At 42.4% G+C, this 17,954-nt stretch overlaps 3 protein-coding genes across 6 annotated transcripts; 2 read left to right on the top strand and 1 right to left on the bottom strand.

The window, feature by feature from the left end:
- The first annotated feature begins 987 nt into the window (after positions 1-987).
- ppp1r14d (protein phosphatase 1 regulatory inhibitor subunit 14D) lies at positions 988-7,988 on the top strand. Its single transcript, XM_085767022.1, has 4 exons — positions 988-1,562; positions 7,236-7,316; positions 7,568-7,600; positions 7,750-7,988. Exons 1-4 carry the CDS (start codon positions 1,383-1,385, stop codon positions 7,816-7,818), a joined length of 363 nt encoding a protein of 120 aa, XP_085623148.1. The 5' UTR covers positions 988-1,382; the 3' UTR covers positions 7,819-7,988.
- A 32-nt stretch (positions 7,989-8,020) lies between these two features.
- Positions 8,021-13,222, bottom strand: zfyve19 (zinc finger, FYVE domain containing 19). Of its 4 annotated transcripts, none has more exons than XM_085767018.1 (11): positions 12,993-13,222; positions 12,780-12,904; positions 12,633-12,686; positions 12,377-12,543; positions 11,773-11,915; positions 11,547-11,655; positions 11,145-11,366; positions 10,924-11,000; positions 10,615-10,716; positions 10,156-10,319; positions 8,021-9,920 (listed from the first exon to the last, which is right to left on the bottom strand). In XM_085767018.1, the coding sequence occupies exons 1-11, from the start codon at positions 13,044-13,046 to the stop codon at positions 9,842-9,844; spliced, it is 1,296 nt and encodes a 431-aa protein (XP_085623144.1). In that variant the 5' UTR covers positions 13,047-13,222; the 3' UTR covers positions 8,021-9,841. The 4 variants fall into 4 exon arrangements, with proteins under 4 accessions (XP_085623144.1, XP_085623145.1, XP_085623147.1 ...); XM_085767019.1 differs by having other exon boundaries at positions 11,145-11,363; positions 12,993-13,210; XM_085767021.1 differs by having other exon boundaries at positions 10,156-10,313; positions 11,145-11,363; positions 12,993-13,201.
- A 55-nt stretch (positions 13,223-13,277) lies between these two features.
- On the top strand, positions 13,278-17,722 carry bub1bb (BUB1 mitotic checkpoint serine/threonine kinase Bb). The gene is made up of 9 exons (XM_085767823.1): positions 13,278-13,396; positions 14,236-14,402; positions 14,518-14,577; positions 14,676-14,820; positions 14,920-15,116; positions 15,234-15,397; positions 16,122-16,315; positions 16,405-16,505; positions 16,744-17,722. The coding sequence occupies exons 2-9, from the start codon at positions 14,260-14,262 to the stop codon at positions 17,030-17,032; spliced, it is 1,293 nt and encodes a 430-aa protein (XP_085623949.1). The 5' UTR covers positions 13,278-13,396; positions 14,236-14,259; the 3' UTR covers positions 17,033-17,722.
- The last annotated feature ends 232 nt before the right edge of the window (positions 17,723-17,954 follow it).

The following is a 17,954-nucleotide window of genomic DNA, read 5'->3' as shown; positions in this document are numbered from 1 at the left end:
CAAGTCTCCGGTCCAACGTCTCAGTTTGAGACAAACCGGCGGTGCAGAACCAAGTAGCATATAAGACGAGATGAATGAATTTGTTTGCCTGGAAAGGTGAGCTGCTGGAGGCGCTCAATAATTCAGTGTTTGTAACAGACGGTGCATCAGTGGGTGAACACGCGCAGCTATGGCTGATTGATAGCCCCTGCCAAAACAAAAAACTGAACCCCATTATTCATATAGTAATAGGATCTGTGGAAACTCTGCAGCCCGTTGTCTCTGTTTTCTCACCTGTAATAATTTGGCGCTGCGAGCTACAACTATGAATTTCTGACCTTGGGTTATTCGCTTCTGTTGATGTTTGACTTTGCAAACATTGATGGTTTCAAGACTTTTATTTGACATTTGACTTCTGGGCAGCCACAAACAGTGCTCCCCTTATTCATCCATTATTTATGGGTGTGTAACAGAGGATGCCAATTTGACTTCAAGGCTTATTAAACGTACACCTGATAATGCCTGTTATAAAGGACGGGGCAGCTATCACACTAGAGGAACCCTGGCTCACCTGTCAGGGGGACCCAGCTATTGTTGGAAGTGTTTGTGAACACAAGAGCCCGTAGCAATGTAGCATGTTAAACCCCTTTACCCCTTTGGGCAGATACAAATACTTAAGATACTCTTGCTGAGGGTAATAATGTCAAATATGGCTGCTTGTGTTGGTATGTTTATTATGGCTATGTCTCCAGATCATATAATCAGAGATATAAGGAGATATTTTGTTACATCACACAGACATGTTGGCATATTTTCCACCAGAGTAATAACCCTAACTTGATTGCAGTGGGTGCACTCTTACCCTTTCTCCCCTTTTTATTGCTTTAAGAGAGCCAAAAGCAAGCGCACACACACACACACACACCCTGAAAGGTGCATGCGTTCACACACAAATGCATACACAAACTCACACGCGCATACACACACACACACACACACACATGCATGCACACACTCACTCACAAAGGCATATCTCATTACCATCCTCCTGATAGTGCAGCCAGTGGGTGTTGCAAGAGGAGGAGGGAAGGAGAGCAAGACAGTGAGCTTCAGAGAGAGAGAGAGAGAGAGAGAGAGAGAGGAGGACGAGGACAGAGAGCTAGAGGCAGCGTTACAGAGAGAGAACACCAAACATTCAGCAAGATAACAGGAGATACGCATGGGAACAGCAGCTCAGTGGAAAAGCAGAGGCAGAGGTATAGAGACAGAGTAGAGGGCCGGCGTACAAGACATAGCTTTCACAGCCTGAAGGTGTGTGAGTGAGTGTGTGTGTGTGTGTGTGTGTGTGATACAGCTCGGTGTGTTTCCACGGTCCCCCCCCTCCCCCTGAGGCCGTGGCAGCCATGGCGTCAGAGCCGAGCACCCAGTCCAGGGTGATGTTCCAGGCAGCGGACAAAACAGAAGAGCCGGCGCACCGCAAGTTGGGCAAGCTGACGGTCAAATACAACCGCAAGGACCTGCAGAGGAGGCTGGACATAGAGGAGTGGATCGACGGACAGCTGCACCTGCTGTTCGACTGCGAGGTAGGGAAGGGACCGGCTCACACAACGGCCACATACACAACTCAAATGTACACTGGGGGTGTCTGAGGAGGTGAGGGGAAAGGCTGCAAGAGAGGCACTGCAGCCGCTCATAGTATAGGTGTCTATGGCAGGCAATAAATACATCATGCATGAGGGATCGGAGCGACCTAATAGAGGAGTGGGTGGGAGGCAAGTATAGCTGTGCTTAATGGCTGCAGTTTTTTTTGGCGCTCGAGCCCTCATGTGTCATCAACCTGACTGCAGTATCAGCTCAGCCGTGTGCTGCTCTGCTGTTCTGATAAGATTATTATTTGAATGTGAGAGAGCGTGTTGCAACACGGACAACACAACACCCACATCGCTGTCAACGTACGGTGGCGTTTAAGCGTCAAGATGATGGATGTGTACAGAGTGAAGCTGAATAGCTGTGATTCCAGGATCAGTAAAACCAGAAGAAAGGGAAAGAGCAATATCCCCGTGACTGTGTGATAGAGTAATAAAGTGGTAGTGAAAGTAATAAAAATGAAAGACATCTTTGGGTTTAAATGCACTTCATGTTCAGTTTTTATTATTATTGTTATAGTGGCTTTCAGGAAATTATGTCATTTTTTAGTCTGCATTGTTTCTATGTTCATGTCACTCAATTACTATCAATAATTGACTTAGATATTATAGCATTTGAACAACAGACACAAGTAGTGAGAATAATCATGCACACTTGTACATACAGTATACTTATATTATTATTATTATTATTATTATTATAGCACATTTATGAAAATAAGAGCAATGGAATGGAAATGTGCACTCATCATTTCTATAATGTGCTCTATCAATGGCCTCACTGCATAGATGGTTATGTTAGATGTGTGCGAGGGAGTACAGTGAGACATGAGTCAGCTCACACACAGCAACCCCCACAACTCCACTCCTGCATGTTGGGATACAATCCAGTTAAGTCAAAAGGCCCCATATTGATTCACTTGGCATTCGCTGAGGGGAAACCATGGCAACAGATGTCTCGTCACCCGCGCGAGGCATGAAGCGAGGCACGCACGGCGGAAATCGGGGGGTGTCTGTTTAGGAGCAGGGGGCTTCCTAATGACGATGCAGATCAGATGACAACAGCACCACCTCTATTTCATGCTGGAAAGGCAGAGACTAAGTGTTCCTCATTGAAATCCATTGCTGTAGATGCCCCGGAGCCACCTCGCTGTCTGGCATCCACTTTCACTGCCAAGGAGCCCTGCTATACAATATACTGATTCAGCAGAACATGAGTGTACATATGCATATCCATCTCATCAGCTAGCATGGACAATCTTTGGAGCACAGGCAATGATAAATAACTCATATTTCCTTTCGTCATATTTATCTGGACCTGTAGATAGTCAGGCTAACACTTTGTCACAACTGAGTACAGGGGATTTTTTAATGTGCAAGATTTTTTCTGATCACAATGCGTTTTTAATGAGCTTTATTCCATTTATACCCCAAGCCTTCTTCCCTGTGGTAATATATGGTAATATGCTTGTGAGGCAGAGGGGTGGAATAAATCCCATTAGCGGAAACCGGGGCATGCGGATAACAAAAACAGATCGGAAGTCTCTCCCTTTCTACTCTTTTGATCTTGTCCCAGAAACATACAATTATTTTATGTTTGCAGCCTTTTATGTACTGTTTCTAACATAATCTAACATGAGTATCAATGTGCAGCACTCAGATAGTGAATGTGCATGTTGCCCCAGATCACTGGAGCGTGGGATCTTTGTACAATTGATAAGGTGAAGAAATATAATCTGCACCCTTGCTATATAATGACTTGATATTTGTATTGGAGTCACTTGTGTGGAATTAGGCATGACTTGTCCATGTGCTCTGGCCAGTGTAATGAATTTTGCATTGGCTCAGGGGAAGTATACGCTGTTGGTTCCCCGAGTCTTCCGCGTGGAAGCATTTACCATCAGTCCCCTGTGTCACCACCTGAATTATTTAGCCGCATCTCTAATTCATACAAGTGCTGCCCTGGTCTGGAGTGGCCACCTTCTCTGCAAACTTCACACCTTTTGAAAAATGGTAAATAAATACATTTTTAAAAACATGTGGAAAAACTGTTTTTGATATCCTGGAAGCTGCCTAAATTAGGCCTATTAGAGTAACCCAGAAGGCTATTAGGTTTAATCACTGAATGTCTGTTTTATTAAATCCTTAGAGGAATTTGCAAGTAACCATGGCAATCTTCCATGAGTTTTAATTACAATTTATTGTTATTTAATGGTTGTTGACTTAGCCTCTTGTTTGCCCTCTTTAAACTGTGACATGATGAATATTTTGATCAGTGGGCAGCTTGTGACAGGAAATGGGAAGGGTCCGATAAGTTCAACACAGAGCTGGCATGTTGTAGAAACCGCTACACTTCCTGGGCACGGTTTCCTTTACATTAGAATAGCAAACACAGTGTGGGTCACAGAGCCACACTGTATTCAGTGGTGATGCTTTGTTGATGTTCAAAGTTTGTTTAAAGACCATGGGACAGTGAATATTATTACTTAAAGGTTAAAGGGAAAGTAGCTGGTAACAAAAACATTGAAAAGAATAGTTCCAAGTTTTAAGAAACATGGTTATTAACTTTTTGGTCAACTAAGGTGAAAAAAAAGTCCATACTTTCATATCTCTCAGTTCAAACTGAAGCTATATACGATTGATCTTCACTTAGCCTAGCATTAAAAACAGGGAGAAAATGCGACCCAAACCAACTAGCCCCATTGTTCGCTTCATAGTTTGTGTACAGAGTGGTCTCGATTTTTTCAGCTAACACTCATCAACACAGCAAAAGAAGGTATTCCAACTTTAAATTGTAAAAGGCTAAAAGTCATTGCAAACAATAGGCCAACATTAAAGTTGTGGTCAGCTGAACAACAAACCAAATGACCTCGCCAACATGGCAAAATGATCACCAATCCCACCAAAATGACATGCAATGGTCATCTGGGGAAAAATAATACAGTAAAAGTCTTATTATGACCCAAATGGGTGGAGGAAGTTCCACAGACTTCATGGAGCATTGTGCTATGTGAATACAGCTGAGATACAGCCTGGTTCAGCAGGGCTCCACAGTCCATCTGGTTCCTTCTCTGTGGAAGCTTCAATGTGGTGAATGAATGCTTTTGATAACCTGCCGATAGACTCTTGTACAACTGGACCCTTTGTCCTTCACAGAAAACTGACAGTCCTTGGGATCCATAATTATCAACGTTCAACTTCAAGGAAAGTCTGGCCCCTCAGCTTTCAGTACGCTCTGCAAAGGGCAAAGGACAATTTAAGCCTGGGGGTTGCCCTCGACAACAGGTCAGGGTTCAACAAAATCATTAGAAAATTATTCGGGGGGCGGGGGTAGCATGAGTATCAATACTCATTTCAGAACAGGCATTGCTGACTGTTGTATCATCCTTAGGGCACTTTTAGATTCTCCATTTATGCTGCATAGCTCTACCATAAACAAACACAACTCCAGCAGTGCAACATGACAGAGGACTTATAAGAAAAAATGAATAATGTTTTAAGCATAAAAAACAGGTGGAAGTCCCAACAGAGTAAAAAATCAGGTCAGATCAGGACAACAATGACACATTTCTGATTCTGAAATATAAATTCCAGTGGAGGTTATTCTATCTTATCTTAACAAAATTCAGCTGCTTATTCCGACTACATCTGCGCTGCGGTCTGAAGCAGAAATCCTCAGAGAACCACTTTGATATTCATGAATTCCAATATTAGTGCCAGCGTTCATTTTAGCTTCAGTCTGTTGCTTTTAACTTCAAAAAGTGCTGCTGAGACATTTCTGCCCAGAGGCCTCATTAAAATGCTGTTTCCCTCTGACAATGAAGGTAACTCTCAACAAGCTGAAAACTGTGACCACACGTTCAATATGAAATACTAAAAAGTCACTGACAGGTCGGTCGCATTTCTTCATGATGAATGCACATGTTTGCCCCGGCTCAGTGCAAATGTCTCTCATTGATATTCAGTGGTTCTCTGCATGGTTATGCAGTCACAGGGCAGAGCGAGGTTTGAGAGCAGTCTGGATAAAGAAGTATATCCACTTTTTTAATTTGCATAGCCTAATCATTTCTGTGAGGTTTCATTGTCACAGTTAGTCCTTACCCACTGGACACAGAGCGCTGTACAATCAATGCAGCATAAATAAATGAGGTAATAACTAGATAAGCCTGAACTAAGTAAAAAAAAACAACAAAAAAACAGCACAACAATTTAGCAGTTATTTATCACATAAGTTATTAGTATTTACACTGCAGTACCAAAAAAGGAAACAGTCTACACAGCAATTGTAACAACAGAAGTGACAGCAGAGCAAATTATTAAAATTGCTGCTTAAATTCTTAACTTTGTGTTGAGTTTTTGTCGTGAAATGTTAAAACAGCAAGAGAAAGCTGCATGTGCAGGATTAAGAAAAGAACAAAAAGGGATTTTGTGCTAGATCATGACCATAAAACAGCATAACGCAAAGCCCATACTCTCACAGAAATTTACAGCACGGATAAAAAAAAAATAAAAAATATATATATATATAAAACAAGTTCATCCCTGCGTGCATCCTGCAGACATCAGCACGATCACATGGGGTCCAAACTGGCAGCATCAGTATCAGTTAGAGAGGGCACAGGGGACTCTGAAGGTGGGCCCATCTATTCCGCCACTCAGCACTTCCACATTGATTAGCTCTCTCCTCATCCAGAAAGCTGTGCGAGCCCCATCCTCACCAGCCATGAAAACTCCCCAACCGGAAAATATTCCTCTTAAAAAAGAGGCCCCACTTGTCAAATATGAGTCCACACCTGCTGACTCCGGATATCTCAGTGTTCAGGGTCCTTCCACTGAGCACTCCTCATTCCCTCGGAAAATGTAGTTGAGTGTGGATAAAAGCTTTGAGATATGAACTGATTACTTTGCAATATTTGCTCTTTACAACTTGAAACTCTGTGCCACGATTTTTTCTTTTTTTACAACCTTAACTGAACGTTACACAATCTTCTACAAAACACACAGTTCACCAAAATAAACAGAATGCTGCTTATGGAAAATTTTGCATCTTAAATCAATGTGGGATAACCTAATCTGAGATTAATACATAGCTTGGAAAAATATTTTGAATAGGAAATACACTATCATAATGTCTGAGCTAAATGCCAGCAGGGTTAACCATCCATGAAATCTGATGGTGCCATGTGGCAAGTATGGCCTCCTGGAGCCCCTTTTGCCTTCATGCCTCAGCGCTCTTCAGCTTTCCTCACATGCGCAGCACATCATCAATCACGTCATTGTTATGAGTAATTATTTGGGAAGGAAAACAATATTTATCCTGACTTGTACATCATAGTTAACACAGCTAACACAGGTGATAAAAGTACATGGGGATGTCTCTTTAAAATCCGACTATCCGTGAGTTTATATATTCCCTTGTACAGCTGTGAGATCCTTGCCATGTTGCATCACATCTTTCCCTCTTTCTTTTCTCTCTGGATGACTCTGCTCACTGGTGTGGACAGGATGGCAAGAAGCCCACATTATAAGCGCATGCATGCAGGCGCTATGGAAAGATATCCATAAGCAATAGTATAATAAAGGAACTTTTATTTCTGTCTGCTTTTACAGGAGGAAGAGATTCCAGAGTTAGAGATCGACATAGATGAGCTCCTGGAGCTGACGGACGAGGGGCAGAGAACCCGACTGCACGTAAGATCTGCTCAAATGAACTTACACTCACTATCATATCACGGAACTGGCCTCTAAAAGTGCAGCTCTGCAAACAGGTGGAGTCCAACATTCAGGCCAGAGAAGTTAAACATTTGAACACCTGAGTACATATCTGACTGTTTGTTATGTGGGGTAATAATAATTTAACAAGCTCTTGACCCTTGCTGGAATCTAATGTTGCAACGTCCTGTGTTGTAAATGAGCCTGTTTCTGTTTGTTCCCTTTGTTAGGAGCTGTTGCAGGAATGTGGGAAGCCAAAAGAGGTGAGAGGGGGAAAAAATCCCATCACTTATGTATAACTACACGCTGGCATCTGATGATTTCAATATTCAACCGAGGAAAATATGATGAACCGTTATACTGTCGTCTGGTTTGTAAGACTCACTCACAGATTTGACCATCTTCCCCACAGGATTTTATCAACGGGCTGCTCTACAGGATAAAGGGTCTACGCAAAATGTCAGGTCCCTTGAAGAAATAATTATAGGTCAAATAAAGAATTGAGACAATGTGGAGCCTCTTATCTTCCCACCAGTTAACTGTTTGGTTGCCTGTATGTGCAGCTCACATGTCTGTGGGACTCTCCTCCTGGGTCAGCATCAGTCTAACACCACAGCAGTTTTAAATGGATTTTTTTTTATTATCATTTTTTGCTTTAATTTATGGACTGCTATAACATTGTGTCTCATAAACATACCAATACTGCACATGAGATAAAAACTGTATTGACTATTACTCAGATGGACTGTTTTTTTTTTTTTTTTTTGGTGCAAGACTGTACATTTTCAGTTGCCTATTTATGTACATAAATATTTTTGTTCTGATATAACAAGTGTTGTATGTCAAAATAAAATGGAACATTTTCAAGACAAGGCTGTTGATGAATTATCGAGAAGCTATAAGTATCAACCAAGTGATTGACTGGCATTAATCATCACAAATTATTCATTACACATACACAAATAAAATGTTGAGCATCATACCCAGCTGTTTACAGTACCAACTACACAACGCCGTTACCACAATTGCCCTTTATAACTGCTCTGAAAGCTTTGTTTCTAAAGAATGATCACATCCCACAGTCCGGAGACTTAACTGTAGCACAGTCCCCAGTATATCATTCCCAGAATACACGGCTCCATTTTCTGGCATAAATTTTTCAACAGAGTGATGGAAACAAAGAAGACGTTGACATGTCAAGTCTAGGAGTAAACACAGTGAAATCAGCAGCAGGAAGGTCCATTAAGTATGCATCCATTATCCTCATCCATTTCCTGTCTGTGGTGCGTGTATGACATGGCCAGAAAAGGCAAACACAGCAACTGCCCCCATACAGTACAGCCCTTAATGGAGCAAGCCCCCGGAGGAGAGTGTAATTATGGTTTCTCCTCAGTTAGCTAGACAGTAATGCACACTGATGAAACTGCACTCTGGCCCTCTCTCTGTCATACGGAGGGGGTCTTTTGGCCAAGGGCTCCATTATAGTAATTTGCTTGGTTCGCCCCGCTTCCACTCTTGAGTCTCCACCGCAGAGGCCATCCATGCTGTAACACTACGCTGCCAGGCTGAGACATTTTTGTCAAGTAATAATAACTTTGATTTAAAAAAAAAACAGAAATAACAGAAAAAAGGCTTTAGTGTTAAAAATAAAACTAAAAGATAAGCCACGCTCTAAAAAAGACGTGACATGGCGCCCGACACTTTTGCTTCCTTTATAATTAAATTACACACAAGGACAAGAAAAGCAATGCTCATGTCAGACTCACAGCCAAACATAGATTACAAGAGTGACTGCAGTGCCTGCCAAAAGAAACAAAGCCCTCACTAATCCTTTTATACTGACTCCTCTATGCTTCTTCGGTCCGGAGCTGACAGTAGTCTGGGACTGTGCATCATCCCAGATGAGCTCATGATGTGTCTGCCTTCTGTATGTCTTGTCAATTAAAAGAAAAGAAAGAATCAAATCAAACGGTAACAAATGCAAAGTGACTCTAAGATGAGCCTTTGTTGCCTTCAGGAAGTAGGACGAGTGACATGGAGAAAAGAAATTTCAAGCTTCTTATTGGATTGGACACTTTACAACTTTTGTGTGCTGCTGTACAGTTTTGCTAAAACACAATCTTCACTTAACTCTATTTTTATACATTACAGACAAAGAAAATATACAGTACACTGTATTGCATTTGCATTAAAGTCTGTGTCTAGGCTTTGCTTACTTATTGTTTATGTGTTAATTCTGCTCATCTAGATCAGTGTTTCCAGTTACAGGAGGAAGATGCAGCTCCTCCTGAGGTCTACACAGACACATATTTACATCCACTTTATACAGGCTGGATATAATAAGTTAGAGGTTGAATTAGGAGTTCTGCATTGCTTGAGATAGTAGGTGGTGTTTAAAACTCCTGACACAGCTTTTAGACAATAATAATGATAGTGATAATAATAGGTCACTTAAGGCTAAAGCAGAAGTCTAAGGGTGATGACTGACAAGCACAGTGTAGCTATCACGACTTCCTCTTCTTCTTTGGCGCAGTGTAGTTAGTGGTGCGATGCTCCATCCTGTCATATTTATCATGGCCTTCCCTGGGGAGATAATGGAGTGTGGATTGATAATTCATCACTCTAAATACTTGATATTCATGCTGCTGAACATTATGGCAGCATCCTGCCTGCAATGTATCTGGGTCATGGTACACATTCCAAATCACAGGCGTCTTTCTCCTTGGCATCAGACTAAAGATTTCCATGCAAAGCTGAGAGAAAGAACAAACCAACAGAATTGTGGTTGTGTTTCTCATAGTGAAGGTGTCACATTTACCTGAAGCAGCGGTTACAGTAGAGGTCTCCTTCACAGGTGTGACAGCGAACCGTGGCGTCTTGGTTACAGATGCAGCACCACGGAAGTTCATCTTCATCACTGTCTGACTGCTGATGAGCCACGGCAGCAGGTGAAATCCTACTCTTAGCTGCCGGTGCCTGTTTCTTTCAAACACATCATACCATTAAACAGATTACATTTTATTCCCTCTAACACAGTGGTGCCCAACCTTTATTGGCTCGTGGGACACATTGACATTAAAATGCTGCATTTGATTTGAACTCGATTTATATTTGAGAAAGTGAAAGTATAGAATACAGTTATTTAAGATTGTGTGTGGTGTTTTTAATCATAACCCCCACGTGGGATCCCAAGCCCAAGGTTGAAAAACACTGCTCTAACAGTTGGAAAAATGCTTGAATTTGTATTTTGGGTTTGTTTGTTTGTTTTTTTTGGTACCTGTTTCTTTGAAGTTTTTTTCTTCTCCACGTTCCTCGGCCCACTCTGTTCTAAAGGGATGTTGTAGCCGCTGGCCTCATCCAGTGCAGCTTCTTCTGAGAGCTGGAGCAAAGATCAGAAAAATAACTATTTCAAAACATGTCTGCAGTTCACATTAACAAACAATCACAGTGGCAAAATAGCAGCCCCTTGTGGTGGTCCTGAGTGGTCCGAGCTGGCTCTCCATGACCTTTAAAGGTGTGTTATGTACACTCACTACCATCTACATCACAATACACAATTGATTTTATTTCATTTTAAAGCCCATACCTGTTTCAAGACTCTCCTCACTGCCTCCTCCTCAGTCTCCTCATCACTGTCTGGAGGTTGGAAGTCCTCCATGGTAACTAAAAAGAAAATGAGAAAACAAGGACACATTGTCAGATATATATTCCTCTTACTACAGATCTGATCATATTTTTGGGACTGTGGAGTAAAACTGTAGATAACAGATAAGATAAAGTGGTTTGTTAATCATATATGTTACGTACCTTTGTCTGGGTCCTGCCCCTTCAGCTGGGCCATCCTCTTGGCCATGTGGAGGATCTGATCCTGGGAATGCCGCTCCCTCCTCAGCTCCTCCATGGCCTCCTCCAGCAGACGGTCCTTCTCAACCTCCAGCTGCTTGACCGCATCCTGGTTCTCCTCCAAATTCTCATCCAGGATTCCCCCCACCCCTTTGTTAAGGTCGTTCATACGGCCGTTGGCATCTGCTGGGAAAATAACAGGTTGTATCATATTAGGGGATCAACACAGAAGTGGAACAAGGTGAGATTTTATGGCACGACTGTCGTAATGGAATCTGATATAATCTGCAGGATTTGTCACACATTGCTCCGGTCGCTGTATGATAAACCGACAAATGACTGTGTGTGAGAGAAGTGAGATCTTACTGCACTCAGGATTTGATTGCTGCTCATCAATGGCAACTTCCTCTGTCATCTGACCAAGCAGATCATTGGTTTGTTCAGTCTGAGTCCTGTTATCTGGAGGCTTGTGCACCTGTACAGATGAGCACACAATTACCCATACTGCACTGGTAACTCTTTAGCATTCTGCCCTTTCTAAACAATGTCAAATATTTCACAATGTCGCCTAACGAGTTGGGGTTTGGCTCACAGCTGGAGGAGCTTGAGATGGTGGAGGCAGACCCCGCAGAGCTGCCAGACGGTCCTCCATCTCCTCTGAAGAAGGCACTGGCTGGCTGGGAGCTTTCAGTGCAGCGAGGCGAGACTCTATGTCTTTCTCAGAAGGGATAGACTCTGAAGAAGAGGTAAAAAAAAAAGATGGTGTGACTAAAGTTGTTGCATTATGAAACTGACTCACTCATGCTGATGAATGCAAGCGGGTGCACACGTGAATCGCATTCAATACAGGACTGTTTAGGCTGTAAAAATGTCCTAAATGATGTTGTTTCGAGTAAAGTCTGGACTATAGCCCTTCAGGACACTTGGATTGCAGCGGACGAGCAGTAAGGAGGAATATTACAAGGTTTTTGTGTAGTTTTATGGACCTTTTTGTGTCGGGTGCTATTGACTCTCATATGAGGATTTCGTTGGACTATGAACCGGCCTCCTGGGTCTCCAGATGCACTTTGAGGAATAAAAAACTACTCCAGAGTATTCATCAGCATGGGGGTTAAGTCAATAATGACTGAATTTCATTTTTTGGTGAACTATTCCTTTAAATTGAAGTAGTAGTCGTTAAAATCTAATTTCCTTACTGGGTGTTGTCTCCTCTTTGAGCTTCTGAAGTCTCTCAGCAATAGCTTGATCTTCTTTACTCAAGGCTTTGACAGGTAGATGGCCCGCTCTGCTGTTTTTGCTCCCTCCATGTGCTGGAGGCTGCGCTGAATGTCCCTGCTGTTTGGCCTCCAACGCAGCGACTCGTCTATGGGAGAGACATGAACTTTACATGTAATACAACTGTTGCCTTTCAAATGTCATCACATAAATAAATGTTATGTATAGCATCATCACTTTTTGTAATTTTCAGGAGGGGACCATCTTCCAGCACTGCTTTGCGACTCCCCACTGAAAGTGAAAAGACAAAGACATGTCAGAGGCCTTCAGGCTCATCAGATGATCACATTCATTCCGTTGGCTCTTTTCTGGTTTGACTTTTACCTTGTCAAATTGCCATGGCACTGTTTGCACACCTTCTGCTGTTGGGTGGTGCCACAGCGAGGCACCACAGCACTGAAAGTCAAGCAGCTGGAGCAGAAGGAGCGGCCACAGTTCTTACAGCCCAGCTGTGAGGACACACCAGCAGAAATTACACCGTTTACTGTCCATGTTCATGTATATCTGCGTTATTATTCTAAGCCAGCCAGACCTTACCTCCTTCTTGAAGAGGCTAAACTTTGATGCACAACAAAAACAACGGTTGTCCATACCGACACGTGCGGACTCATGTGACAGGTTGTTATTATAATTCGGCTGCTATTGATATCCAAGGTGAATATTAGGAGAAACCCGACTCTATGAGGAAATAATTTGGTAGCTCAGAGCCTGTTTTCAACCTTCCTCCAGCGTTGTTGCGAACGAATCCCGGAACTATACCGGAAGTTGCGACGTTACGTCAATATACGTTTTCCTGTTTCTGCTTCCTCCAATCAGCTTCCTCCAAATGAGCTCGCGGTCGCCGTTCAAAACACGGAGCCGACCGTTCAACAGGGAGCCGTGCTGCAGCGGTGCAGTTGGTGATATACTCAAGAAAACAGGAAAAAGGAGGCTTGTAAGAGGTATGAATAACACCACACGTAGAGAAGCGGATCTATATTTAAATGTGAGATGTACAGTTCGACAATAATGAGAGAGTCGCTGAAACGGATCGAGATAAAGTGAACGTTAGCTAGCTTGTGTGTTAGCCCCCTCCCGTCACGCCTCAGTATCGGTCCTCACTCAGCGTCTGTTGTTTGACTTTAAGTTAGCCACAGGAAGCACTGTTTCTTTTTTTTGTGCTACAAACTGTTACAGAGCACTGTGACATATTTCGAACTATTCTAGAAATGAAAAAATGTTTGTTATCACTGTGCGACTCGTCACGCTACTTTTCCGTCATGTTATGTAAGAAACACTCCTGTAACTGAGTGACATTGACGTTAACTTACCGTAAGTTACTCCTCCTCTGTCCAGTTTGCACAGTCCAAGCACTAAAAGCCCTAAATTGTATCAGAAGTTATTATCTTTATTAATGTAAAGTACATTAATAGTAGGGGAATAATGACACGTGCCAGTCATTACGAGAATATTAACATAGAGCACACTCATATTTAGGCTACACATAACTTTATCTCTGGGTACATTTTAAGCCTTTGGATCAAAAAGGAGGCTAAATCAAAGGCTTTAGGAATCCAATGAAAAACAATTTAGTGCTGTTACCAAAACGTAAGTTCATTATATTACTATTAGTATTATTTTATTGTTATTATTAGTAGTAAATCTATATATTGTCCATTAGCTTTTTGTACTGAAGTGTCCTCCACTGAGGAGATCATTACTGCAGACAGTAGCAAGTGCAGAAGTACATTTTGAAACAATTATGGTGAACTCTGTCTCTGACCTGTGTCTCCGTTTGTAGGCATCTCGTTGTTTAATTTCCACAATGGCAGAGGGAGGCGATGTGGAATGGGAGCTGAGCAAAGAAAACATCCAGCCGCTGCGGCGCGGCAGAGACATATCAGTCTTACACCAAGCACTCAGCCAACAACAGGATGGAGTCAGCTCAGCCATCAACCAACAGAGACAGTATGGATGAGCTTTCTTACATATCTTCTGAATTGGTGATCTTAATTTCTAATGGACAAACTCTCCCATAATGATTCACATAATGATGGAGGTTTGTTGGTTTTTGCTTCTCCAGGGCCTTTGAGTCTGAGCTGCGAATGTATGAAGGAGATGATCCACTTGATGTTTGGGATCGGTAAGTGATTTATGCCAACACTGAAGTGTAGTCGCCCATGTTGCTCTTGAATCTGAGAGGTTTTATATTTAATCCTCATGTGGATCTGTCCTTCACAGGTATATAAAGTGGACAGAGCAAACCTTCCCTCAGGGGGGAAAGGAGAGCAACCTCACCACTCTGTTGGAGCAGTTCACGACCAGATTCACAGGGGAAAAGAAATATCACAATGACCCTCGCTACGTTGACCTCTGGATCAAATATGTATGTGTTCTATTTAATCCCAGACTAATTTTGCAGCTTTGACAAATGAATCCATCAGCAATAACTGACATATTATACATATGTGTGTTTTGTCAACAGGCAGAGACCTGCACAGAGCCCTTGGACATTTACAGATACATGCAAGCGCAGGGAATAGGAGTGACACAGGCGTCCTTGTACATCGCTTGGTCTGAGGAGTATGAAAATCAAGGCAACTCTCGCAAAGCAGACCTGGTCTACCAGGAGGGATTCAAGAAATTTGCTGAGCCGCATGATAAGCTCCTGCAGTTTCATAAGTATGAATCAATACAGAACAGTATGAGATAAATAAAGATCTAATAGAGATAGAGAGGAGTTTATTTCCCTGCTTTCAGCATCATCATAATCACAGTTTTCTATGGTGTTATTCAAAGGGCTCTGCAGGCACGTGTGGTCCGACAGGTGATGATGAATGTGGAGGAGGACGATAGTGATGAAGAGCCCAAACAGCCTGAGAGAATTTCCCTGGCCGACCTCAAACATAGAGGGAAGAAGAAAGCCGTCGCTCCCGTCAACAGAACTGGACCCGCAATTAAAAGTAAGCACACATCTAATTTACACCTGTTGTGAAAGACTCAGCTGATGTAAAGTGTTCCAGCACTTTAAAGGTGTTAGCTACAAGCTGAATTCCTCCCGGCCAGTAAGTGTCGCACTCGCATGCTCGCGCTCCAACCTTCAATTGTACTGGTTGCCAGATACGCCTATAGGGAGCAGCTAGTAGCTAAAGCTAAGCTAGCGCTAACCATATTTAACAAGCAGCAGCTCCAGTGTTGACAGCGGACTGGAAAAACATCTGAATCATTTCACACTAACTCACCTGCAGATGAACCCGACAAACCCACAGCATCACGCCTGCACCGGAAACGTTACAGTACCGACTGACCGTTAGTTAGCATTAGCATTAGCTTGATGCCATTTTCTCCACAGAGCTATCGGGATCTGCCCCCCTGAGCTCTGCCTCATGTGACATCAACATACTAATGCTGTTGGCACAGAGATCATTTCATACCGATGTTGCAAATGTAACCAGATGTAAATATATTTTGGACCCGTCAAAATTTTGAAAACAATTATTTATATACTATTTTAAAAAATCTGTAAAAATAATACATCTATTCTGCACCCCTCTAGACGTTCTGTGAATGTATTATTTTTGAAAAATGTATCGTTTTGATGAAAAAGTTGTAGCTATGACCTTTGAATAAACAGCATTATTGTTATAAAAGATGTTTAATCTAAGTGTTCAATGTTTTTTTGGACAGGTATTTCTGGAGGCTTACAGTCACGCGGTGCCCCTGTTCTCGGTAATGCTTCCAACAGTCGGCTGGTGATCTTTGATGAAAGCAAGACTCAAAGTGCTGGTCCATCAGAGCCCAGATTGGAGTCCTGGATGGCTCCTCCCACTTCTAGAGCAAAGGAGAACGACCAGAGACTAGAGAGATGGTCTGATGTCAAGGTATGACACAAGCAGGTGTCACAACATGCCATTTATATGAGTAAAAATAGCCCTGTCAGTATAATACAGTTCTGTTTTGTGCATCATAGGTACCCCAGAAGTCCAAATTTGGGCATACAGTCATGGCTCCACCACCTCCCAAACCTACCTTCCAGCCATTTGTGGAGGAGTCAGACCAGCCTCCAACAATGTGAGTGACAAGAATCTACTTTTTATCTGCTGTTTGAACATCATGCACTCAGGTTCATGATAATAAGTAGCGGTAATGATATTCCTGAAACTGAAATAAGTATTCAGACAAAGCAGTCTATACCAGTTTTTGAGTTATGGTCATGTGACATTTATCATTAGAGTTGGCTCTTAAAATTAACTAAAAATGAATGGATCAGACGTCCGTTGAGATGGTGTTTCTCTCCTCTCTTCCACAGGACACCATGTAAGATCAACCCAGCAGTGAACACGGTTTTATCAGCGCGTAAGCCATGTAGAGAGGAAACTCCTCTAAAGAGACTGCAGGAGCACCATCAGCAGCAGAAGGAGGCGGAGTCAGGGAAGCGACAGGAGCAGAGCATGTACTGTAAAGAGCTGCTGCTCAGCGGCGCCTCCGAATTCTGCTTCGAGGAACTGCGTGCTGAACGCTACTTCAAAAAGAAGGCACAGGAGCCGCAGGAGGTCACAGGTCAAAAGGATCAAGCTACTGGCACTGCTGAAAACTGATACATCTAACGACGGTTTGATTGTTGTCTTTTGTTTTTATGGATTGGTACCTTGATTTTTTGACATTGTGTGTGTTATCTTGTAAATATTTTTGTTTATGCAAACCTAGTCGCTAAGAAAGGTCAGAAGACAGAAGTGGTTGAGATTTGCAGAAACCCATTTGACTGAAGATACACTATTTTAGCTGTGGTGGATTCATTAAAAACACAACAGGACTAAATACTGGAAACATATGTACAATCTAATGCAATCCAGTACGAAACACCATGAACTACTGCAATAGATCTGACTGTAGGTTAGAAACATACATATTTTAAAGCAATAATATCAGCTTCACAGTAGTGCTTAGAGGGCTATGTAAACTTATTATATGGTTATGTATCCACCACTTGTATATACTAAACACATGTGGTTACCCTAGCTCAGGTCTCTGCTGTAGAAATCGTACCCACAGTTATTCCTAATTTCACTCTCAGTCATTTCATTTTATCTCAGCTGCATTTTTGCTTGGTGCTTTTTATACATGTTGCTGTCTTTTAGTTGTTTTATTGAGCAAATTTACACCACAGTTGGAAACAGGGCTTCAGTGAGGTGATTCAACTGGATCCTGTGTCTCAGTCTGAGTAAAACGTCCCCCGTTGGCCATGTGTCACTGATGTTCAATAAACTTGTTAATTGTCTGCCAGATGACTTGTGCAGTTGTGATTTTGGAGACAAGGAGGATTGTGGTAATGCGCTGTCAGCAGGGGGCATGCAAGGGAAAGCAAGGATTGTATTCCTGCTAATGCTGGTTGGATTACTAATGGGGCTCAACAAATTAGTGCAGAGTGTAATCTGTTGCTGCAGTTTAACGAGTCAAAACTGGTTACCAAAAGTGAAAGTAAACTACATTCAAATAGTCATAAATGTCATTATCACTGCG

The sequence above is a fragment of the Trachurus japonicus genome, chromosome 22 (genome assembly GCF_045865225.1).
Source record: "Trachurus japonicus isolate A0001 chromosome 22, Traja_1.0".
NCBI lineage: Eukaryota > Metazoa > Chordata > Actinopteri > Carangiformes > Carangidae > Trachurus > Trachurus japonicus.
This window is presented reverse-complemented; position numbering and strand designations above follow the sequence as displayed.